At 36.8% G+C, this 25,375-nt stretch overlaps 1 protein-coding gene across 1 annotated transcript in view; it reads right to left on the bottom strand.

Moving 5' to 3' along the window:
* The window catches only part of GPHN (gephyrin), a 632,163-nt gene that overhangs the window by 95,428 nt on the left and 511,360 nt on the right, over nt 1-25,375 (bottom strand). The window contains exons 12-13 of the mRNA XM_004370959.2: nt 12,050-12,142; nt 2,237-2,292 (exon numbers count right to left, since the gene is read on the bottom strand). Coding sequence (XP_004371016.1) covers nt 2,237-2,292; nt 12,050-12,142 — 149 coding nt within the window. The remainder of the gene's footprint in view (nt 1-2,236; nt 2,293-12,049; nt 12,143-25,375) is intronic.

Below are 25,375 nucleotides of genomic sequence, written 5' to 3'. Positions count from 1 at the left end.
GCAATGTTCTCTATTTCTTGGCTTAAAACATCTCTTAAGCTGTGTTTTTGTGTGGTTATTAAATAAAAAAACTTGGCTCTTCTCCAAGATCAACAATTCTAAGTGGTAGGAGAATGATTCTTACCAGCTCCCACATATTAAACTCAATGTTAAAGATATGATTGAATGTATAAAGATATTTATATATACACTTAGAGTGGACACATAAACTATAATTGAATTAAATCAACTGAAAACCATACATTCTGGCAATACATGAAGTACTTCCTTTAGATTAATAGTTATTCTTTCCTTTTTATTTTTATTGCTATTCCTTATATGCTTTACACAGAGTGAAACAGTTCCAATCTTGAGCGAGCTGGATTTTTTGAGCTTTGTTCAATGACAGAACTTTATAATTACGTAAAATTTCCTAAGGAAGTGTCCAGTGTTAATTAATGTGACTAAACTATAAGGGGTTTAAGGTCAAGTATTTTAGTACACCAATAAACCATTTTGTAAATCACCTGAGTGTGTGTGGTATCACCCCAATGCTCAAGTGTATGCACTTTCAGTAAGTGAACAATCTGACTCTTGTAAGATTTTGGAGATTGCTGTAAAGTCTGTGTGATATATCAGTTATAGATAAAGGACACTGCAGGTAATTTGAAGAAAAGTACCCCTTTTCTTGTTTAGTTTTGATCTTTTTTCTCATTAAACTTTCATAGGAATTTTATAAGAAGTTAGCAACTTTTAAGTTTCACAACTCTTCCTGTGCTCCTAGCTCTCTAGTAGAGTTGGAGGACTTAACTAACAGTAAATAAGGTTTAAGAAGTCCTCAAGGCCCTTAAGAATCTGCTACTTAGTGCTAATATACTAATTCATGGCTACCACAAACTATTTGTAGTTCCCTAAGTATTCCATGGAAACCCTGGTGGCCTAGTAGTTAAGAGCTACGGCTGCTAACCAAAAGATCAGCAGTTCAAATCCACCAGATGCTCCTTGGAAACTGTATGGGGCAGTTCTACTCTGTCCTATAGGGTTGCTATGAGTTAGAATCAACTCGACGGCAGTGGATTTTTTTAAGTACTCCATGGAGCCCTGGTGGTGCAGTGGTTAAGAACTTGGTTCCTAACCAAATGGTTGGCAGATGGAATTCACCAGCTGCTCCTTGGCAGTTCTACTCTGTCCTATAGGGTTGCCATGAGTTAGAATCGATTCAAAAACAACGGGTTGTTAAGTACTCCATGTAATTATTAAAGACACCTCTGGGTCTTGGCTTACATTCTTATCTCTGTCTGGAATATTTCTTTCCCATTTCTGCTTTTGCAAAATTGTCTTAGGCCCAGCTCTAATCTCATCTCCCTAATCACCCCAGGCTGAAATACTTAACCTCCTTTTCGTGCTTCATAGCACTTGACTGACACCATTAGTTGAACACCTAATATACTGTATTATATTGTTTATACTCTGTCTCCTCCAGTACATGTAAATTCCTTAAGAACAGTAATCATATCTTAATCTACTTTATATCCCTAGAACCTAGTAGAGTCCCTGGTACACACAGTAGGAGTGCTCAACAAATGTTAGTTAGATTCAGGTGAAGATCAGACAAGTACTCCTTGAATAACTGTTATTGTGTGGCTTCCATGGAGCACAGTTCTACTCTGACACACAGAGTTGCCATGACTTGGAATTGACCTGACGGCAGCTGTTTTTTTTTCTTTTTTTCCCCCATGGTAATGGCTGGATGAATATTACTCCTGATGATAAATGAATTCAAAAGGGTTTTCTTGAGGTATGATATAGCTTTCAGACCAATATTACTGGCAAGGCAATGCCTATCTAATGAGTTTTAGAGAGGTTAAACAATCTGTCCTTCTAAATTTCCTTGTTTGCAAGATAAATTGGGGAAAAGTCTGAGAAGACCATCTAGAAATTGTAGTTCTATTCATAACTTCAATGTTTATGCAAAAAGAAAGAAAGAACTACCCAACTGTGGTGCTGGCATATGCTTGTGGGGCATGTCTGTGAGACAGACCAGCAACATCATGACATGAATCAATAGATACAGATTCTTTAAGAAATGACAATTTAGTCTTTTCTCATGGGAACCATTCTTTAATCTCTTTGATAATCTTCTGTCCAATCCCTTTCTGAATTTTCTACTAACTTTTAGGAGAAGTTCGGAATTAAGATGGTGAAAGTCCATGAGGCTGAAATCTGATGTTAAATCTAAAGGACGTATGAATCTCACCTGTTCACCGGCTTGGGATTCCCCAATGATGAAACGATCTCCTGGGCCATCAGCAGCTGTGAGATGGAACAGAACCAAGAACAAACATCAGTATGGGCCAATAGCAAGGAATAAGAACTCAGTACTGGAATTCTAAAATTTGACTCAAATACTTTTCTGGTCTTTTACATTACACGATGGTTTTGTTACTACCAGTTTGACTTTGGTATCCACAACTCATAACTACCAACCGAAGTGGTCTTAATTGGCCCTCTCCTGGTGTCACTGGCAATGGTCTTCCTGTCACTTCAAAATTTTCACATTTGTGCATTTCTAACAGGAAGTTTGTTTAGCTTAGCCTTCTAAATAAATACTACCTTATCCAAGTGCATATATATGAGATGTATATGTGGACATACATACAGATATATCACTATATATAGATAATATTTCTCAATTTTTCTATAAAAATTTTAACTGTTTCATACTTTTTAATTTATCACCCAGTTTGATCTTCATAATTACCTAGTGATATAGGAAGAACAGTTAGTCCTTTCTTCATCTGACAGTTGAAGGAAATGAGTTACAGAATGTAGGAACTCGGGGAGAAAAGGTTACGTGCCTTGAACAAGTCCTGGTTGTGGTAGAGCTAGGGCTAAAATCCAGTATCTTAATTCAGAGCACCATTTTTTTTTTTTTTTTTTTAAATAATGGATCACAATACTATTTCTGAGTCAGAAGACATAGGCAGTACTGCATCACATTTTCTACTGGCTAATTACTTATTTTTAAATCAGAAGAAACACATTCAGAATTGGGATGGAAAAGCTTTTTATCCAATCTTCTCTTTTTTTTTTTTAATATACAACACAGAACTAGCTAGTCCCTGGGTGGTGCAAACAGTTAATACTCTTGGCTGCTAAACCAAAGTTTGGAGGTTCGAGTCCACTCAAAAATGCATTGGAAGAAAGGTCTGACAATCTAGCTCTGAAAAAATTAGCCATTAAAAACCCTATGGAACACAATTCTATTCTGACACACACGGCGTCACCATGAGTCGGAACTGACTTCATGGCAGCTGTTTTTTTTTCTCACAGTAATGGCTGGATGAAAAAATATTCCTGGTGACAAATGAATTCAAAAGTTTTCTTTAGGTATGATATGGCTTTCAGACCAATACTACTGGCAAGGGCAATGTCTACCTAATGAGTTTTAGGATCATGACCATTACCTTTCTATCATCTGCCTACAGCAAGAACTTCGGCATATAACACTATCAATATGAGCGTTTTAATTATATTTGCTATTATACTGATAATAAAAATACTCTTCCCTCTTTTAAAAAGAACACATGAAATTCATGATTTCTTTATGTAACTACAAAGTGGTAGTTTTTCTAAAGGCTTGTCTACAATACTGTTTACGAAACTTTTTTACACATATGACCTTTGGTTAATCTGATATGGAGAGGACAAGGTATTAACAGTAGATCTCTTCTATGCAGTAAATGTTGTATTTTGTGCTTTATATACATGATTTCAGTTAAACTCATGGCTTTCTTGTGTTTTTTAGAATCCTATAGTATAATCAGTGTCCATTTGTAAAAACTAGAATAGTTTTCCTCCAATGCTATTTTAATATGCCCCTTTTAGGGGCTCTTTTTAAAAAATTTTAAAAAATGAACAATTTAAAACGTACCACAGAAGTTATTGCTTTAACAATGATCACCATTTTACCAATCTTGTTTCATCTATTCTCCTATTTTTGCAGTATTTTAGAGCAAATCATGATTTTCTTACTATAGAAAATTAAAATATCAGTTATTTTTCAGAGTTCCATAATAATGATCTCAAATGTGAATAAACTTATTTTTAATTATTTTCTGGTAGGGGAATAATTATCAGCTTGTCACCTCCCATATGTAACCTACACATCTTCTCCTTTTAATTCTGGCATAAAGGGAAATTAGCATGGTTTTAGATGTAAAACAAACTTGAATCTGAATCCTGGTCCTGCCTATGATCAGCTTTATGACTTTGAGCAACTTACTAAATCTCTCTAAGCTTCAGTTTTCTTGTTGATAAAAATGAGGACAAATGATACTTTTAAAATAATATCTTTTAAAGCTGTTCATTCCTTTCATTCATTCACTAAGTTTCCACTGAGTGTCTCTTATGCTCCAAGTGTCATATGAGGTGCTGGGGACAGAGTAGAGAGTAATACCAGTCATGGTTTCTCACTAATGCAGTGCCAGCCTGTTGGAATGTTTTTCAAACTCTGGATCACAAATTGAGGTGGGTTGTAAAATCAATTTATAAACAATTAAAAGTAAAGTTTATTATGGTAAAATATATGTAACAAAAAAACTTTGCCATTTTAACCATTTTTAATTGTACAATTCAGTGACAGTAATTACATTCACCATGTTGTGCAACCATCACCACTTTATCTATTTCCAAGTTTTTCATCACCTCAAACAAAACCACATACCCCTTACACAATAACTCTCCCCCAGGTGCTGGTAACCACTAAGAAACTTTTGCCTCTATGCATTTGCCTATGCTAGGTATTTCATATAAGTGGGACCATACCACATTTGTCCTTTTATGTTTGACTTACTTAACTTAGAATAATTATAAACAGGTTTTTTTTTTAATGAAAAGGAACACAAAATATGTTTCAACATACATGGCAAAAGAAGTATTATTTCATGAAACCTGTTTTTGTTTATATATGTGTGTGGCATATGTATATGTTTGTATATATGTATGTGATGTGATTTATATATGATATATATGCAACATATATATGATATATATGTGATCTATCACACTGGCTTGTGATGAGAGATATTAATCAAATAATCACACTAATGAATATATAAATACAAATCAAGAAAACCAAGAAAGGAACATGGTTTTATGAGAGCACACATTTAAAAGCTAAAACGGAGGGTCAGGGAAAGCTTCTCTGGTGAAAAGATTCCTGATCTGAATATGAAGGATGAAGATGAGCTGAGTAGATAAAAGATGTGTGTGTGTGTGTGTGTGTGTGTGTGTGTGTGTGTGTGTGTGTGTGTGTAAGAAAGAGAGAGAGAGAATATAGATTAGCGGTGGGGGGAGGAACGCTGTATATAAAGACAACGGTATATGCAAAGGCCTCTAGCCCATGTCTTCCTTGTATCGTGTACTCTAGCCATTCTTAATTTTTCGTACTATAGTTCTCTGAGAGTACCAAGATGACTCATATCTCAGCTCTATTACATACGCTACATCCACTGCTTGGAGTATCCCTCCCTTATCCCTGCCCTCTAATTACAGACTTCTTAGCTTTTAAGACTCAGCTTAAGTGTCACCTTCTCTAGAAAGTCATATCTGCCTCCCTTCTCCTCAAGAGTCACATATTTCCTCTTTTGTTTCCCCACGGTACCCTGAAATAACTCTAACGATAGCTTCTTAATGTATTTGGAGTGATTTGCTTATTTGTCTCATGGGAATCCTTAACATTGGCCACATAATAAGTGTTCAATAAATGTTCAATACATGAAGTGTTCAAAATGTTCAATGAATGAATGAGTGTGGATCCTAGGACTCTTTACAAAGACGCAGACATGAATGAACAAATAAATAATTTTTCCCTCCTGTTTTCCAACACAAAATGCTGTGTTTTAAATGCCTTACATTTTCTGCTGATCCATGTATATCTTTTTTTCAAAACGTGAGTCAACATTTTTAGAATGTTTAGAAAGACTTCTCTGACTAATTCTATATAACTTAGATTATATCATTATTTTGTCTAGCATAATGCCTCACTCATAGTTGATGCCCAATAAATATCTGTTAAAAGAATAAAGAAATAAGTTTGGCATTTCCATAATACTTTGGTGGGAAGTTTGCAAACTGACTTGTACTTACTGGTATTGTGCTTTGTTTAAGTTTTCTTAAATCATTTTATAAATGTGTATATTTTATCTCTTCAGCGAGATTATAAGCTCCTTAAAGGTTGGCACCACTTCCTTCATTTCTCTTTTTGAAACACTCTGCTCTTCACTGTCTACCCTTTGAACTGTTTGCCTACACATGCACATGTAGACATACTCAAAATGTTTATATCAATGCTCTGCAAAAGGCTCTAAATAAATGTCACTGAATAATGAGGGGCTGGAGATCATCTGAGGATCTTGTTAAAATACAGATTCTGATTCAGTAGGTCTGGAATACGGAGATTTTACATTTCCAACAAGCTAATACTGCTGGTTCATGGACTACCCTTTTTTTTTTTTTTTTTTTATTGCTGTGCTTTAAGTGAAAATTTACAATTCAAGTTAGTCTCTCATATAAAAATTAATACATACTTTGTTTTGTGACTCTACTTGCTCTCCCTGTATTGTGACAGCACACACTTCCTTTCCACCGCGATTTCCCGTGTCCATTCAACCAGCTCCTGACCCTCTCTGCCTTCTCATCTTGCCTCTGGATGAGAGCTGCTCATTTAATCTCATGTATCTACTTGACCTAAGAAGCACATTCTTCACAAGTATCATTTTATGTCCCACAGTCCAGTCTAATCTTTGTCTGAAGAGTTGGCCTCGGGAATGGTTTTAGTTTTGGGCTAACAGAGAGCCCGGGGGCCATGTCTTTCAGGGTTCCTCCAGTCTCAATCAAACACATTAAGTCTGGTCTTTCTACTAGAATTTGAGTTCTGCACCCCACTTTTCTCCTGCTCCATCAGGGTGGACTATCCTTTTTAGGAGCAAAACACTGTAAGATTGAACTGAATACAGACAAATTCAGACTAAAAGAAAACTTAAGGAATAAAAAATTAGTGAACTACCACAGGAGACCTGATTTTACATCTTTAACAACAAGGCTCACTATTTATTATAAAGACAGCGAAATAACTGTCAATCTGGCTAACTTGCTGATATCTATTTTAAAATATCTATTAAAGGTATACAGGAAAAAAAAAAAGTTGCCATTTTCAAGATGAATTCTATCAGCTTGAGTGGGAAGGGGAGGGAATGGAGGGAATGTCATATGAACCTATATTTTGAAAAGAATTAAACTAACTAAGCCACAGTATGCCATTAGAAAAGATGGGGAGAGTCCAAGGATTTTTGTCAAGGCTTAGAATCTCCTTCTTCACCTCCATTAATTTTGACATATCTACTAATCAACTTTCTTTTCTGCTTTATAACTGCAGAATTTAATTTGAAGCAAGTGATAAAAGCAGTATAACCCAAGCTCTAACAGTATTATAACTGTAGAATTCACAATGCTAAATGTTAGACTCTGAAGCTGCTCCTAGTTCCTTCCTCTTTTAATGCCCAGAAAACACTTTCAGTCTTGTCCACCTCTTTATTTGAAGATTCCTGGTTATATCATTTGATATAAAATTGTTAAAATTAGATAACCATTAATTGTGGTAATATCTTCTCATTTCTTATAAAAATGGATGTTTAATAAAAAATGCTCATCCTCAAACTATCTGCCATAGAACTATGCTTCATTTTCATTTTCTAGCCATATGTGACTTCTCATTAAATCTCTTGAAACACTTTAAAGCTATTAATTTTTTTCAATAATAAAGAATCTCATCATTTCCATGTTAGAGCTGAATAAACTGAGGTAGATTAAGAATTTGTCTGATTATGGAGCTATACTGCCAAGATGGATGATAGGCACAGGGTCATAGTATTTATGTATATACTAAGATTTGATTATAGGAAGGGGTGGGGTAGGGTCGGGGCAATGGAAGGGGACAGGGCTGGAATGCAGATTAATACTTGCTGCAATTATGCTCAGGGACTAAACCAGGTGAGTCATTTGGGATTTTAAATCTGCAGTAGCTTCTCGTGGAAAGCAAGAAGCTGGTAGTAGGATAGATGAGTTTAAAAAAAAAGAAACCAAACCCACTGACGTTGAGTCGATTCTGACTCACAGCGACCCTACAGGACAGAGTAGAACTGCCCCACAAAGTTTCCAAGGAACAGCTAGCTGCTGGTAGATTCGAACTGCCTACCTTTTGGTTAGCAGCCAAGCTCTTAATCACTGTGCCATCAGGGCTCTGGACAGATGAGTGAGAAGGCATTTTATATTCTCTACCATCATCTTCAACGGGAAAATGCTCACTTATTTTCAGGATTGGGAAAGGAAATACAACTTTTCCTTAAATAGAGTACTTTAAGGTTTTTGAAATTAACTAAAATTATTCCAAATTTTCTGTCTGCTCACAGGAATAATACTCCCACATCATAAGGCCTAGTCAGATGAGTTGGAGAACCAGCTGTGGCCAAAGAGGATTTACATGGACAAACAAGAAGCCCTGGAATATTACTTCTGTGAAAGAAAAAGAACTAGCTCTAAAGCAAAAAAGCTGTTGACTGTCTCTACTGAATTTTAGTATTCACCTTAACCTCCTGGGAGGAAGCACAACAAAATGTTAATAGTGGTAAGGCAGTGAGATAATGGGTAATTTAAAAATGTTCTTTTTGATTTTTTGGGTTTTCCATAAGCATGTATTTCAATGCAGGATGTAAAAAAGGAAAAAAAAATTAAATTTGCTTTACACAAATGCAGAATTGTATATTACACACACACACACAAAAAAAACCCAAACCCATTGCCGCCGAGTCAATTCCGACTCATATAACTTACTTCCCAAATTCCTGGTTTGTTCAAAATACTCCCTTTTTCCAAATGATTCCAAAATGAGTTCTTGGGACTCTGAGATATTTTTGCCTTTATTTACATGTAAGAGACTATAAGACAATGGAAGCCCACATCTCTATGGGTGGATGTGAAGGGATAAAGAAGATGATGAGCTTATTCAGTGTGAAGAGAGAAATAAATCTTCAAAAACATAAAAAATAAAAATAGTGTATTAATTCTAATTGGTAATATGCAACTTTCATTTTCTTTCCTGTTTTTATTTCTCAAATTCACTCCTTCCTGAATGCAGTTTTAGGTTTATTAGGTTACAGGTCTTCCTGTTAGCTCACCACTTGATTCCTGCTTTCTTTTTTTTTGAACACATATTCCTTCTTATTCTATTTTTTTAAAATTCCTACATATGTCCTGTTTCCTTAGTGACTTTATTACTGTCTTCATTTTTCAACCCACATACCTTAAAGCAAGTGGTCCTCCAACTGGTGTGGAGTTTTATCCCACATGTTTCTGAAGGATACTGGCTAATGCTTAGTGATCCAGAGCAAGTTAGCAATCTCTTTACACCTAGAGGGTTAGCAATGCTCACAGGTGCCACTGGTTATTACTGGAAGGCCTAAGGCAAAGGCAGAGGAGAAGAAAAAAAGGGAGAATAAAGGGAATGGGGAGAAAGGAATGGGAGTCAAGGAAGAGAGGGGTGGAGAGAAGGAGGTACACGTGGTAGAGAGCCACAACAATCGCCTTAAGGATACTCTTTACCAAAACACTGTTTGGGAGTGATATTACAACACAGAAGAGACTAATGAATGCATTTATCGCAAAGAAAGTCATCTTAATTACTGAATATGGTAAAAAGGCCCTTTAGGATTCATAAGAGTTTGTCTGCCTGAATTACAGACAAGGGTGAAAAGATGTAACTGAAAAATTCAGCATGGTTATAAGACTAAACTGCTACTTTTAGCCCATGCCTCTTTGTCCACTGATGAGTTTTGTTGCCTCAATTATGATGTCAATATATAGAGACACACCAGCCACTCCTGTTTTTCTGAGACTTAACCATATCGACAATGCCTATCTGCTGTATATCTTACAGAACTGGGAGCACTTCACAAGAAAGAAATAGCTGCATGGTAGATAATCTCTTAAACTTTTTATACGATGAGATGCCGTTTTAGACATTTTTGTGTGAAATAACTAAGAACAACACATTCTAAAACAAAAGAATAAGACACTGAATGGTAATTTCACATAAAAAATTTCTTTGATAGATTCAACAGCAGCAGAAAGGTTCTATTATGGCTCATGTGAACTAATCATCTTTTTTGGCAACAAGAAAGGCTCAGAGCAATAGCTTCTTTTTATCGAGCTGCTGCTACCTCATGCAAAATCACAGAACAACATTCTGTCTGAGAGTAATTCTGCCTTAAATAATTTATTTTCTCCCCCTCTCCTGGTTTATATTATCAAGAATGTAAAAAGTAGATTTCCTTGTCACTTTGGTATTGTATCTACTGTCGTTGTTTCACTCTGGAAGTAAGATTTCTTTGTCATTTGACAGTAATCCCATATGACTACAAATTGTAAGATCAAAACAGAATTTACTTTTTAGTTAAAAGTAAATAATAGAACAAATAAGAATAGGAAATAAGAGCCAATGAGGCTATTAGAAGAATAAAATAATTTTCTTTCTGGACAATATTCATTATAATAAATACTGCATAAGGAATAAATTTGGAAAAAAAAAAACAAAAACAAAACCATGGGAGACATTGGAGATTTATTATTTATACTTTGGCCTTCCCAATTTCAGAAGTACTCTAATCTAGTGAGATCATGTTATTAGCTGAATGAGGTTCATCTAAGACAGTCTTCCTAAGAATATACTAGTGGGAATTAAAATAAAAGGTAATTCTCTGCACCGTTTAATTTATACAGGATATGAGAATAATAACTCAGATAAATGTTATCCTTTTTCAGAGATGGTCTAAGTGAATGTGTTAATAATAATAAATAATAGTAATAATAGTTACTATTATTAAACATTAAAAAAACCATTATTAAGTGCTATTTTGTGTGTTTGTGTGCCAGGTACTTCACTAAGGCTTTCTAGGGCCTTATTTAATCCTCACAACAACCTGCTGGGTAAGTACTATTAGAGTTATCACCATTTTACAGATGAGGAAACTCAGGCTCAAAAAGTTTAAGCTTAAAGTTACATAGATCAAACTAGTAGTGGAATCCAGACCACTTGGACTTTGCTCAAAGTCCCTAATTTTAACCATCTGTAAACTGCCTGCAACATAAAAAGATACTGCTAAGAGATGGTGATGGAACATAGAAGAGATTAAGGAATGCATTTAATTACAAAAAAGCAAAAATTATTTTAATAGCTAAATGTAGTTTAAAAAACAAACAAAAAACAACCAGTAAAAGATTCCATAACTGACCATTAAAGAGGAATTGATATGCTTTAACAGGTTTGATAAAATGAGAAATATTCTCGGACATTTCTTCAACTATTATCAGACTTGAATTAATAACCAGTAACAGTGTCTAAGCGTCTAGACTGAACTTTAGGCAGGCAAATGCTACTTAGTATTTGCTATTATGCTTTTTACAATCTCAGGCAACTCTGAGAGCTTGAGTTGCCAGTACCATCCGGAACTCCAGAACTTTGAAACACGGCATCTTCCAGGGAATTAGAGGTTTCCCTCATGCTTTCTTTCATGAAGCCCTATACTGATGTTTCAGTTTAAAGCAGGAGAACAGATTATCCCACTTACTATCCCTGTTTTGGGAACCTACTCTTATCTTCTTGGATCATATAAGTATTTTCAATTAGAAAACATTTGGAAAACTTCCTGACCAAGACTGTCTGCTGCCTGGCATGTGTAGGGGCAGAGGGAATAAATTATAGTACAGTGTCTTTATTCAATTCCTTCATATTTATTTGTAAGCAAGAATTTTCATGTAATCTGGTATTCTCACTAAAAAGTTTTAATCAAGGTTGTGTCAGGAAATATAGACTAACATGGTTATCTGTGAAGGAAGTTGTTCTTACAACCACTGGGGAAACAGATGCAACAGCTGCTGGGTGCCTGAGCTGAGCCAAAAGTCTGAAAAAAATAGAGCGTGAGTCTCATGATACTCAAGAAAATAAAATATTTACCTCGGACAGCATAGCCATCTTTTACTGATGCTGGGAAGGGGGGTAGGTTGTCTTTTGCATATACATCTTGAGCAAGGACTCGGCCCATTCCATCTGAGAGAAGAGAAAAGAAAAGGAATATGTGAACATTGAGAGCAATGGGGTGAGCAGGTAGGCATAAACAAGATGGGCACGTGTGCTTGTTTGACAGTTTGTAACTGGGCTCAGTTAGACCTCCTGATTTCTATCCCAATAGGAAACAGAAGGAAGAGATGCAGCCTGGTGCCCGAAATAAAAAATTAGATTCAGTCAATTCTTAGTACTGCTTGCAGAGATTATCTGAACATGACTACTATATAGTCATCAAAGATGTAGTTATGTATTTTTAGGTATTGATTATAAACTGTTGATGTGTCATTAATTCTTTAACCAAAATATGATTTTCTTTAAAAGGAAAGTCAATTCTTTTCATACCCATTGACCTGGTAATTTCACTTCCAGAAATCAACCCTAAGAAAATGGATAGATATTTATGCATATGTTTATTTCAAAGTTGCTTATATGAGTGAAAAAGAGAAAAACAAAACAAAAACCCAAAAGATCAATAAAAACAAGATACATGAAAATATAAAGCATTCACCACATTGTGCAACCATCACCCTATCTATTTCCAAAAATCTTCCATCATCCCAAACAGAAACTCAGTACTCCTTAAGCAATAAATCCTCACTTCCCTCTCTCCCCAACCCCTGGTAACCACTAATAAACCTTGGTCTTTATGCATTTGCCTAGTCTAGATATTTTGTATACGTAGGATCATGCAATATTTGTCTTTGTGTCTGTCTTATTCTACCTAGCATAATGTTTAAATGGTTCATATATGTTGTAGCATGTATTTAAACTTCACTTTTCATTATGGCTAAATAATATCCCATTGTATTTGATATACTACAACTTGTTTGTCGATTCATCTGCTGATGGACACTTGGGTTGTTCCCACCTTTTGGTTATTGTGAATAATGCTGCAGTGAATATTGGTGTACAAGTATCTGTTTGCCTGCTTTCAAGTCTTCTGGGTATATACCTTGGAGTGGAACAGCTGGGTCATATGGTAACTCTAGTGAATTGCAAAACTGTTTTCCACAATGGCTGCACAAGTCTACATTCCCACCAGCAACTCCAATTTCTCCACATACTTGCTAATACTGGTTATTTTCCATTTTTCTGATAACAGTCATCCTAGTGGGTGTGCAGAGGTATCTGATTTGCATTATCCTAATGACCAATGGCATTGAGCATCTTTTCATGTGCTTATTGGCCATTTGTATATGTTCTTTGGAGAAATGTCTATTCAAGTCTTCTGCACGTTTTTACATTGTGTTGTTTGTCTTTCTGTTGTTGAGTTGTAGGAGTTCTTTATATATTCTGCAAATTAAATTCTTATCAAATATATGATTTGTCAGTATTTTCTCCCATTCTGTAGCTTGTCCTTTCACTTTCTTGACAAAGCTCTTTGATGCACAAAAGTTTTTAATTTTGATGAAGTCCTATTTTTTTTTCTTTTGTTGCTTGTATTTTTGGTGTGTCGTATCTAAGGATCCATTGTAAACAGCAAGGTCCTGAAGCTTTACCCCTACGTTTTCTTCTAAGAGTTTTATGGTTTTAGTTTTTATATTTAGGCTGTTGACCCGTTTGAGTTAATTTTCATATGTGGTATGAAGTTTGGGTCCAACTTCTTTCTTCACGTGTGGAGATACAGTTGTCCCTGTACCATTTGTTGAAGAGACTATTCTTTCCCCAACTGAATGGACTTGGCAGGGTTTCTTTTTGACTTGATAAAAATGTCCTAAAATTGACTGTGCTGATGGTTGAATGTATCTGTGAACATGCTAAACACCCTTGTACACTTTAAATGGGTGAATTGTATGGTATGTGAAATGTATCTCAACAAAGCTGTTATTTTTTTAAGGCAAGGACAAGAAATATTTTTTTTTAAAGGAGAATATTTCATCTCAACATATAACTATATTTAGATACATATTCAGAAGAATCAAGAGAAGTCTTATCTGTAGCACATATATACCATCTTGTCTTTACAGACCTTTTTCAAACATCATGGAAAGAATGATAAAACATTTCATTTGGAAAAAAAGAAGAGCTCCATACTTAGTTAAGGTTTTTAATATAAATTTAACAACATATATAACTAGTTCAGGTTATTAATATAAATTTAGAAACATATATAAATGGCTAGCTTTTTATTTTCAACTCATGCTGTCACAAATACAAGGGTTGTTATCTTTGAGATAATTTAGATCCCTACTAGATAGGCTCTGCCATTGACGCTGGTATCAAGGTAACTTAATAGCAGAGTTTAAGTCTCTTCAAAGAGAAAAACAAGTTTTGGTCAAAAGCCAAAGTTGAGGGAGAAGATATAATGGAGAGAAATATTCAATTACTTAGAAAACAGTTAAGTACTCCCAGACAGCAGCAGATACAAAAGAAGTGAAGGAATAAATGTCAGTTGTACCTCTCTGGTACACAAGCTACTATATCCACATCTCTTAAAAGGGTTTAGGACTAAACAATGGGTGTCTGACCAGATGACCCATTTGGGAACTTAAAAGCTATGTTAATATTGTTGCAAATTACTTCTCCACATGGAACAGTCTCTCTCTCTCTCTCTCTCTCTCTCTTTCTCTCTTTCTCTCTCGCATACACACACACACACACACACACACACACACAATGATACAGCTGTATAGATATACTTACACAGATGCTAAACCATTCCTTCCCTTTGTCCATATGTGGAGCGCAAGTATTAGTATTGAATAAACTTTGAGTATACAGTTTTAAAAAAGGAGCCTCAGTCTCTAAACGTAAATGAGAACCAGGCAGAAATGATTTCTCACCTGGATATTACGACCATTTTAAGTGTAGCATTTGGTACAAAACAATAGCGAGCTGCCAAAGCTGTGGGAACCAAAGGGCTTACTGAAAGATGTAATTTCAGGAAAACATGAGCAAAAATCCCAGCTGCTTCATTTCAATGACAGCCCCATTTATAATAAGCAAAAGACAGTTTCCTCAATATATAATTAATATGACTAATATGCTTGCTTAGGAACATTTGGTGGTAGGAGTTTGCAGCTCTTTACAGATTGCAGTGAGCATTTCATTTTGCTGAAAGTTAGGCTGTGTGCCAGGGAGCTATGGTCCTGCTTTTAGAGTATGAGGAAATACTGCCCATTCTGTTTTACTTCCACCCACACACTATATTTCAAAAGCTCTGTAAAATAAAGAGTATTTTCAATTTTGATGAAGATCATAAAATGAACACACATATTTCTGGGCTGTGCAGAATGTCAGAAATCTCAAAGGCATGACTATGCATCACTGGGGATCCTGGACCATATATACAATTAAGAGATCTTCAAGAGGGGGATAAGAAGGAAGGAATGGAAAGGACTGGCTGATGATTTACACTGTTTTGTGTGGTATGCTTACTTGTGCTGCAAGAAGACCAGAGGGAGAAGTGGTAGGTCAAAATGGTTTTTATGTTGTCAGCAGGACACACATATAATATACAGGTTCCCACGTGATAATAGTTATTAATGAATTCCCTTCAAAGCTTTATATATGTCATCCCATTGCCTTCTTGCCTGAATGGTTTCTGCTAAGTAGTCTGAGCTTAGTCTTACTGACTCTCCTCTGTAGATGATTTTTCGTTTATCCCTAGCGGCTCTTAAAATTCTCTCTTTATCTTTGGTTTTGGCAAGTTTGATTATAATATGTCTGGTGACTTTCTTTTGGGATCTACCTTGTGTGGTGTTTGATGAGCATCCTGGGTATCTTCTCATCTTTTCCGATATCAGGGAAGTTTTCTGCCAACAAATCTTCAACAACTTTCTCTGTATCTTCTTTTATCCCCCTGATCAGGTACTCCAATCACTCGTAGGTTATTCCTCTTGATAGAGTCCCACATAATTCTTAGGGTTTCTTCATTTTTTACAATTCTTTTATCTGATTTTTCCTCAAATAGGTTGGTGTCAAGTGCTTTATCTTCAACCTCACTAACATTGACTTCCATTGCTTCAATTCTGCTCCTATGACTTTCTATTGAGTTGTCTAATTCTGAAATTTTATTGTTAATCTTCTGGATTTCTGTTTGCTGTCTCTCTTGCAGCCTATTAAATATGTCATTGTGCTCTTCTCTAATCTTCTTAAGTTCCTCTATTGCTTTATTTGTGTGTTCCTTGGCTTGTTCTGCATTTTGCCAGATCTCTGGGAGAGTTCTGTATATTAATCTTTTGTATTCTACCTCTGGTAATTCCAAGAAGTTCTCTACCTCTGGAAAATTTCTTGATTCTTTGTTTTGGGAGCTTACTGAAGCCATCATGGTCTGCCTCTTTATGTGATTTGATATGACTGTTGTCTCTGAGCCATCAATAAGTTATTATATTTAACTATTTTATGTTTGCTTACTGTGTCTAGCTTCTTGTTTTGTTTTGATATGTCCAAATAGGCTGCTCGTGTGAGCTAGTTTGATTATTGGTGCCTTTTAAGCTCTAATGTCCTATCACCAGGTGGTTTGATCTGTTACTAGGTACGTGAGCCCAGAAGTCCGTTTACTTCTCTTGTATGGATTCAGCTCAGGTGTCCAGACAGTCATTCACCAAGTGTGTGGTGCAGGCTCTTACCTACAGTCCTAGATGGACAGGGGTGATTGGAGTAGACACAGGTATTTGGCTGCAGTAGGGGGTCACACACTGAGCAAGGCAGGGGGCTGATGGCTGTGCCTGAGTGTCTGAGAGGAAAGTGTGTCCCTGTTCCCTAGAGTGCACAGGTAGGTGGGTTTTGCAGCCAGACTATGGGCACCCAATGCTGTTGGCTGTAAGGACTGTGAGGCACCACTTATTCTTGGACCCCTATCACAGGTGGCTAGGTTGTATGAATGAAGCCACCAGTTCTCAGGCCCCTGATGTGGGTAGGTGAGGACCTTGCTTAATGGGCAGAGTGGTATCAAATGTCACGAACCTGCCACTCCACCATATAGCTGATACAGAGAAGTTAGGCTTCAGGTATATACCCTGTTGTACTGTGCTAATGAGGGTTTATGCTGTTGAAATGGGCCCACCCAGGTCTGTGCAGGGGTGCCTAGGCAAAGGAACTGTGCCTGCCCTGAGTTCCCCACTTAGGGGAGCTGGCAGATTATTTTTTTCCTCTTTGTTAATCTGTTCCCTCTCCAAGGCTGGGAGAATGGCTCAGGGTACGTGACACGTCCTACTTCTGGCCCAGAGGACATGGCAATTGCTGAAGCCAGCCTGGGACCTGGTGCAGAGTGGGGAGGGAGCAGATAAATGGGAGAGAGGTTATTCCCAAACGGTGTGTTTTTTGATCCACACGGTAGGTTAAACGCATGTACTTATCTTTGCCGACTGAGTGCCACTTTTCACTGGCTCTGAAGGCCCGAGCAGACTCTCCACCGCTTGTTCTTTCCTGACATGGAGAAGGCGTCCCAAACACCACTGCCTGCCTCACTACGCACGCCAGCCAATCTGGCCTGCAGGGCACAGGCTCCTGCTGGGTCAGGTCTGACAACTCCTTGCTGCTTTTGAACCATCTCTCCCTCCCCCTGCCACTCAGCCTGATTCCTCAACTTTGCCTTTGATGTTCAAGGCTCCTATATCGTTGTATATAATCAATTCACTTGTTTTTTTGGGTCTTTGTTGGTAAGAGGGACCACTGGAAGCATCTGAGTACTCTGCTATCTTGGCCTTGCCTCCTAATGAATTCCCTAAGAGCTAGAGTGTGGCTTTTTTACACTGGGATGACTGGCCTAAAATATATCTTCTGAAAGAGTCTTTATAAATTCAATTGGCTGACAATGGTCACACATCTGTGGAAAATCAAGACAGAGAGCAATTTCTAAAGTGTGATTTGTGAGTATTGAACTCAAATTGTACTCTCTAAAGGCTAAAAGGGAAATACTTAATTTGCTTGGTCAGGAATTTATTCTTGCCCAGATAATAATCTCTTCTTGCTGCCTAAGTTAAGACGTTAGGAGAACTGAGTGACTTTTAGATGTAAGAGGGAAAAACATCATGTAATTTCTCAAAATTACTCATCAAAATGATTTCACAGTTGTAAACTCCCCATACAGTTAGTTCTAATAAGGCTCTGGAGAAAGTCAAGGGGAATGCTCTGAGTTCAAAAAATTGATTCCTTGTCTCTTTCACTTTACCTAACCAAGATACTATCAGTTGCATGAAGTAGGAGTGCAAGAGAGTGTGGTAGGTAACAGAAGGCTGAAAGGGAAAAATATTATCCATGACTTTCTAATATAAAACAGGGATATAAGTCATTTTGCTACTGATTATAAGTTCCTCAAAAGTTTACTTATGTCCACTGTGACAGCACCGACACAGCCACATTTAAAAGCAACCACCACACCTTATCTGTATGAGAGGCTTTTTCACCTAACACAGCAATCCATGTGTTCACCAAGACAGTTGAGAGGGCAGACTTGATACATACGCTTACTTTGGCCAAATGACAACTGGTAGGAACAATATTAGGTAATGCCAAGGATTGAGAGGACTGCTAAGAAAAGTGAAGTATACATACATTTGGTTGGCTACATCATTTTAAGGAAACCCTGGTGGTGTAGTGGTTAAGAATTTGGCTGCTAACGAAAAGGAAGGCAGTTGGAATCCACCATTTTAAAAAACTTTTAAAATGAAGTATAACATAGAAAACTTCATGATTATTTTTACAGACACTAAAATAAACATTTAACATGGTTGGTGCCCTCAGGCCAATCTCAATACAATTTATTCCCCATATCTTCAACATAAATTTGAAAGATTAACTAGACCAAATTTTAGCATATTATGGACCTCACTTATGTTTTGTAGGCTTCAAGTTAGAAGGATTAAATAATTCAAGGTGAAAGATCTCCTTTGGTAAAAGCCAGTACAATTAATCTTTAGTTACTCCAGAAGTCATGTTTATGAAATAGTACAATAAAATCTTTATGCTTATAAAATACATAGCTTGTTCAAAGTGTTATGCATTTGTTTTTATCCATCTAAGGATGCTCATTATGTGCTAGTGTGATGAGTAAGGGAAAGCACGGCAGATCTTATGTCATAAAATAAAAAAAAGCTTTGCTCAAGGTTACAGAATTTGGAACAAATACAAATGTTCTGATTACCAGAAATGATTAAGTCATGATTTGGCAATATAAAAAGATACAAGGGAATGGGTAACGAATTAGTTCTTAGGTTGGATAGTGGGGTACCTTAACTTACATCTATGTTACATATATTCATTTCTATGTATAAAATATTAAAGTTTAAAAATAACCATGACTGTAAAAAGCATTTAACTTAATTGCAGTGCAATTAATTACTTTTGTGTGTGGCCTTTCTAGTCATGGTCTTGTAACTCCCACCCAAGTGATTGTGTGATAGGGTCATTGTGGCCCATAAAGGGGATTGGTCAGTTTTGCCTTAAAAGAGAGCCAATTCCAGCGCAGAGACGAGGAGTCCACCACCACCAAGGAAGGAATGACCAACAGGAGAGACCCAGCAGCACAGACCCAGCAGCAGGAGACTTTCCTGCCCATGGGGAGAGAAAGCTGAGTGCCTTTGGGCAGAGGCCTAGGGCCAGGGAGAGGCCTGCCTGTAAGCACAGCTGGGGAGAGGCTGTCCTGTTGAAAGAACTGTATCCTGAGTGTTCCTGAACCCGAATTATAACTGTTACTTTCCTAATAAACCTCACAATCGTGAGTATGGTCTTTGAGTTCTGTGTGGCCACTGCAATGAATTATCAAACCCAGTAGAAAGCGCTGCGGGAGGGACGGTTGGTGTCAGAATTAGTAAAGATGGCAGAGAGAGGAGGCTTGTCTGGCCTTCACCTCATGGGAGTCAGCCTTGTGTTGTTATCTTGGTTCTCTTTCCTCTTTGTGGGGTTGGAGGAGATCAGACACCTTCCCCATGCTGTTTTTACATTAATTAAAGTGAAAGATGTATTTTTGGGTGGAAATATTAGTTTTAAAAAAATATCTAAAATGTTTTGGGGTCACTAAAAATGTTTCAATTGTGAGCAAGTGCTTCTTCCTTTCTGTACTTGATAGAAACCTTTTCACATCCAGGTCAGATAAGCAGGCTGTCACTGGCAAATGGGTAGCACTTACACCAACAAGTGAATTTGTTGGTTAAGATTTGGTACAAACAAAATGTTCTTTCTATAATTTGAACACATGAACTCTTCTTTATACGTAGTTTCTCAATCACTGTTGTATAAATTGTCATATGCTCTGCAGGAAAAATTTTTTTTCCTTAGTATAACGTCAATAAATTTTGAGCTATATATCCTACTATTCTAAAAATAATTCCTAACTTTTCCAGCATTGATTGTTCTTATATTTAGGATAGTATTGTGGTTATTAAGAAAAAAATAGAAAATAAGATTAATATGTCATAAATATTTTATAAAAAGGAAAAAAAAAAGTATGACAAAACAAAGCCCCCTGACAGTATCCAACAAAAATTACATACAAAATATACCAGCTATGTTACTGACTTTGACTAAATACTGTGGACTATGTCCATATTGTTAAAATCCAAGTAGAGAAATTAATAAGAGATTACAGTCACAGGGACTGCAAAAGAATCACAGAATCCATCAGTGTTATTTCCAAATGACAAGATAAGATGTTAATAGTTGATATATTTTTTTAGCAAGTTAATCAAGTAAATTGGGATTCTGCAGAAAAGGAGTTAACGGAAATAGAAAACAAATTTTTAGCCATTTTCAAGAAATTGTTTTTGAAGAAACTGAGATAAAATTTTAAAAATTATTACAAATCTATTCCAGTATTCTACATATTCAGACACATTACAAAGAGGGGTGTTGATTACAATTACAATTCTTGTGTCTCTGATTTCCTTCTTACATTTTTGTTTCACAATTAAATGAAAGAATATTTGGATTTCCATGACACATAACCCCTGTTGCCTGGGGTGAACTAACGGCCTGCCAAGAGGTGCAAAGTGTACTTGAGAAATCAGTCAAAAAGGTAACTACTGTAGCACTGGATGCTCCAATGGGAAAGCTAATCCATTCAGACTTAAAAAGCTATTGCCAAGTTTTCATTCCTGCTAATTCTCTTGCAGATACTGGCAAATCATTTACTGCCACTTGTCTATTTACACTAATTTTTTCCCCTATGGCTTGGAAATCTTGGTTATTTACATGTATCTTCATAATTCTACAAATATAATGCTAGAAATCATTGCAGGAATTAGACATTGCTATTTTCTTTCCATTTTAACTTAAACATTTTTTACATTGCTTTCATTCTGAATCCTAACCTAATGTTATTACTATAGACTATGGCATTTCAAAATGGATATGAATAAAAAATTTACTAAATAAACTATACCAAATACCCTATAGGACAGAGTACAACTACCCCATCGGGTTTCCAAGAAGCGGATGGTGGATTCGAACTGCTGACCTTTTGGTCAGCAGCCGAGTTCTTAACCAGTGTGCCACCAGGGCTCCATATCAAATAAGGCATGCATATTTAAAATGTAAAAACATAATGAAGTACCCAAAAAGAATGAAAAACTAAGAATCATAAAGATTACACTTTGTTTTAACAGCCAGGTATATTTAATAAAAGTTATGTAAACTGACTTAAAGTAATCTTACTGAAAAATTAATTCTCCTTACTTTTTTGATTAAATATGGATTATTTTCTATCAAAATTGCTTACAGCATTTATAATATTCTTTATTTTTTAAAAAGAAGATACATACGGAAACATATAATGCCATGCATAGAAGGAAGTGTGAAACAGGAAGATTAGTCTACCAAGTTATGACATAGGGATAAAATGAGGTAATTTTACTCGATTTTATAACTATAAAAATAACCCACTCACACAAGGGTACCGCCATCTGGGAGGAAACAAAGCACCTGAAAGCACATATATAGACAACAGACTGGTAATATAACCTTTAGGTAATTGTGCTGTCCCTCATACCCAGAGGCTGTGATGATACATACACACACAAATCACAAGTCTAGAGAGAGAGGGATTTAATGAGATGTTTATATTATATTTGAAGAATACAGGGAGACGTATAAAGGTAATGATGTAATAAATTGCAGAAGCAGAAGAATATATGTAATGAAATGTCCATATTTTAGTGGTATAATGAAGTTCATGGACTAAAGAGTCTAAAGACAGGAGGATACCCAAAGGGAATTATGAATGAGTTCAAGGGGCCACAGTGATGGAAAGATTTACAGCAAACGCTAGCACAGACCAATAATCCAGGAGATATTTGCAAGTAGATAAGGTTATTCCAGCTGAAGACCTTACTAGTCTGGAGGTAGAAATTGGACGTAGTAATTTGGATAATAAAAAAATAAAATAAAAAAAAATATATAATCCATCTGAATAACTACATATATATATCTGAATAACTATCTCAAGTCTCTGCTATATATCTTTATACCTAAAGATTAACCAGAGGTAGGCATAAAAACAATGAAAACTGCTATTTAATTATATTTTCTAACTAGACAGGGAGCACGTGCCTAAATAACCTTGGTGGGTTTAAAATATAAATTAGATTACTTTAAAACGCATATGTTATCCAGAGATTGGTATGTTGGCCAACAAAACTGAACCAAGTTATTCTAGCTTTGACTCTTCATAATTTATAAGTGCTTATTCCAGGGCTATGATCTTAGAATCCCATGTGGGGAAGGGAGGAAAGGGTACCTACAAAATTCCAAATACAGCAGTTTAGTGAAAGTTAGATAATTTACATATATTATCTCCTTTAATAGTATGTCACAATAACTCTATTGGGCGGATACTATTTACAAATGCTGTCTTAGTTATCTAGTGCTGCTGTAACAGAAATACCACAAGGGGATGGCTTGAACAAAGAGAAATTTATTCTCTCACAGTCTAGGAGGCTAGAAATCCGAATTCATGGTGCCAGCTCCAGGGGAAAGCTTTCTTTCTCTGTCAGCTCTGAGGGAAGGTCCTTGTCATCAATCTTCCCTGGTTGAGGGGCTTCTCAGCACAGGGACCCCAGGTCCAAAGTAAGACAGGGCTCACAAAATAGTAAGATAGTTCCTACTCTGTCTCTGCCCTAACTACTTCCTAAAGTTGTTTTCTTTGCAGAGACTTCCTTGAACTAGGTGACAAAAGAAACCAGCTGGAACGAGTTCCTGACACCATCTTAATACCTAAGGTGACCTGCCTGATCTGGAAAAAGACGGAAACTTTCTCAAAAAAAAAAAAAAAAAAAGAAAAAAAAAAAAAAAAAAGGCAGCATGGACCTAATTAGAGAGCAAGGAGTTCAACCAGCACTAGACCACCTTCCCTATCCAATGCACCTGTGCAGAGAATAAAAACTGACCTGGCCGTTTAAATCAACACTTATAGAGCCCCAGCCTGCAAAACAGAGATGAGTGCCGACTTCTTGCCCTTAACCCCATAAAACCTCTCCCCTGAGAACCATCGGGGAGGCAGTCTTGGATGGCATACAGCCCTGACTGTCTCCTTGCTTGGCCAACCAATAAAGTTGCGTTTCGTTCTCCCCAACTCAGTTTCTGTCATTTTGGCCCTGGATGGAGTCTCCTGAGCAGAAGTCAGAATTCCTGGCAACAAAAGGGCATGCTATTCTCCAAGCTCTTGTTTCTTGCTGGTAGGTCCCCATGTCTCTCTGCTCGCTTCTCTCTTTTATATCTCAAGAGAGAATGGCTTAAGACACAACCTAATCTTATACATTGAGTCCTGCCTCCTTAACAAAACTGCTGCTAATCCCACCTCATTAACATCATAGAGGTAGGGTTTACAACACATAGGTAAATCACATCAGATAACAAAATGGTGGACAATCACACAATACTAGGAATCACAGTCTAGCCAAGTTGACACATATTTTGGGGGGGCACAATGCAATCCATGACATTTTACCCTTTGGCCCCCCCAAAATTCATATCCTTGCCACATGTAAAACATATTCACCCCATCATATCATAGCAAAAGTCTTAAATGAGACCCAGAAAGTTTATATAGCTTGCACAAGGTCTCTCAGCTAGTAAGAGGTAGATGGAGCAAGGCAGACAGTCTGTCTGATGGCAAAGCTCCTCCCGGTATACCTTACTTCCTTTTTTCTTATTCCCTGCCAGCCCCTGAACAATCAGGAGGAGTTAAAGAACTCCGAGCATGACACTTGAATCACCTTGGTGAGGATTTCCTGCTACTTGAAATTAGAAGCTTCTGAATTTCTTCTAGAGGGCAGGGGATCTCTGTTTAAGATACCTGCCTATCTTCAGCAGCTAACCACTATAAGTTAGAGACAGGAACCAGGCCTCTGTGCGGTGGTCAGGATTCTTTTTTTTTTTAAATCGTGCTTTAAGTGGAAGTTTACAATTCAAGCTAGTTTCTCATACAAAAGTTTATACACACGTCGTTATGTGACCCTAGTTGCTCTCCCTGTACTGTGACAGCACACTCCTCCTTTCCACCCCTGATTTCCCATGTCCATTCAACCAGCTCCTAACCCTCTCTGCCTTCTCATCACGCCTCTGGACAGGAGCTGCCCGTTTAGTCTTAGGTATCTGCTTGAGCTAAGAAGCACACTCTTCACGAGTATCATTTTATGTCCCATAGTCCAGTCTAATCTTTGTCTGAAGAGTTGGCCTTGGGAATGGTTTTAGCTTTGGGCTAACAGAGTCCAGGGGCCATGTCTTCTGGGGTCCCTCCAGTCTCAGTCAAACCATTAAGTCTGGTCTTTTTACTAGAATTTGAGTTCTGCACCTCACTTTTCTCCTGCTCTGTCAGGGACTCTCTGTTGTGTTCCCTGTCAAGGCGGTCATTAGCAGTGGTCAGGCTTCTAAAAGAGAAATTTCATTGCTTCAAACTAAGTGCCAAGGGCAAAGCTTAAAGTTTCCTTTACTAGAATTGCTGAAACCTTTTGCGCAAAAACAAAGAACTCAGGTCAGAGATGCTGAAATCTTTGGCCATGTAATCCTAAATAAGAAAGTTTGGAGCTCATGATCTAAAATAAAGCTCCAAAGAAAGCAGAATTCTTTCTATTAAAAGCTCATGATTTTTTTCATTGTTAACTAAGAGAATTGGGAATTGCACGGAATAGTGCTAGAATATTTTAATCTACCTTGAAGTAGCTAGACTATCATATCAAGTGTGAGGCTGTAATTTATTTATGTCATGCATTTTACAAGAAGATGAATCCTAAATGATAGTCTCACTAATGTTATCATCCATTGTTATGCTAGGTATGT

The sequence above is a fragment of the Trichechus manatus genome, unplaced genomic scaffold, assembly GCF_000243295.1.
Source record: "Trichechus manatus latirostris isolate Lorelei unplaced genomic scaffold, TriManLat1.0 scaffold00010, whole genome shotgun sequence".
Taxonomy (NCBI): Eukaryota; Metazoa; Chordata; class Mammalia; order Sirenia; family Trichechidae; genus Trichechus; species Trichechus manatus.
Note: the sequence above shows the minus strand (reverse complement) of the source record. Positions and strands in the feature narration are given on the sequence as shown.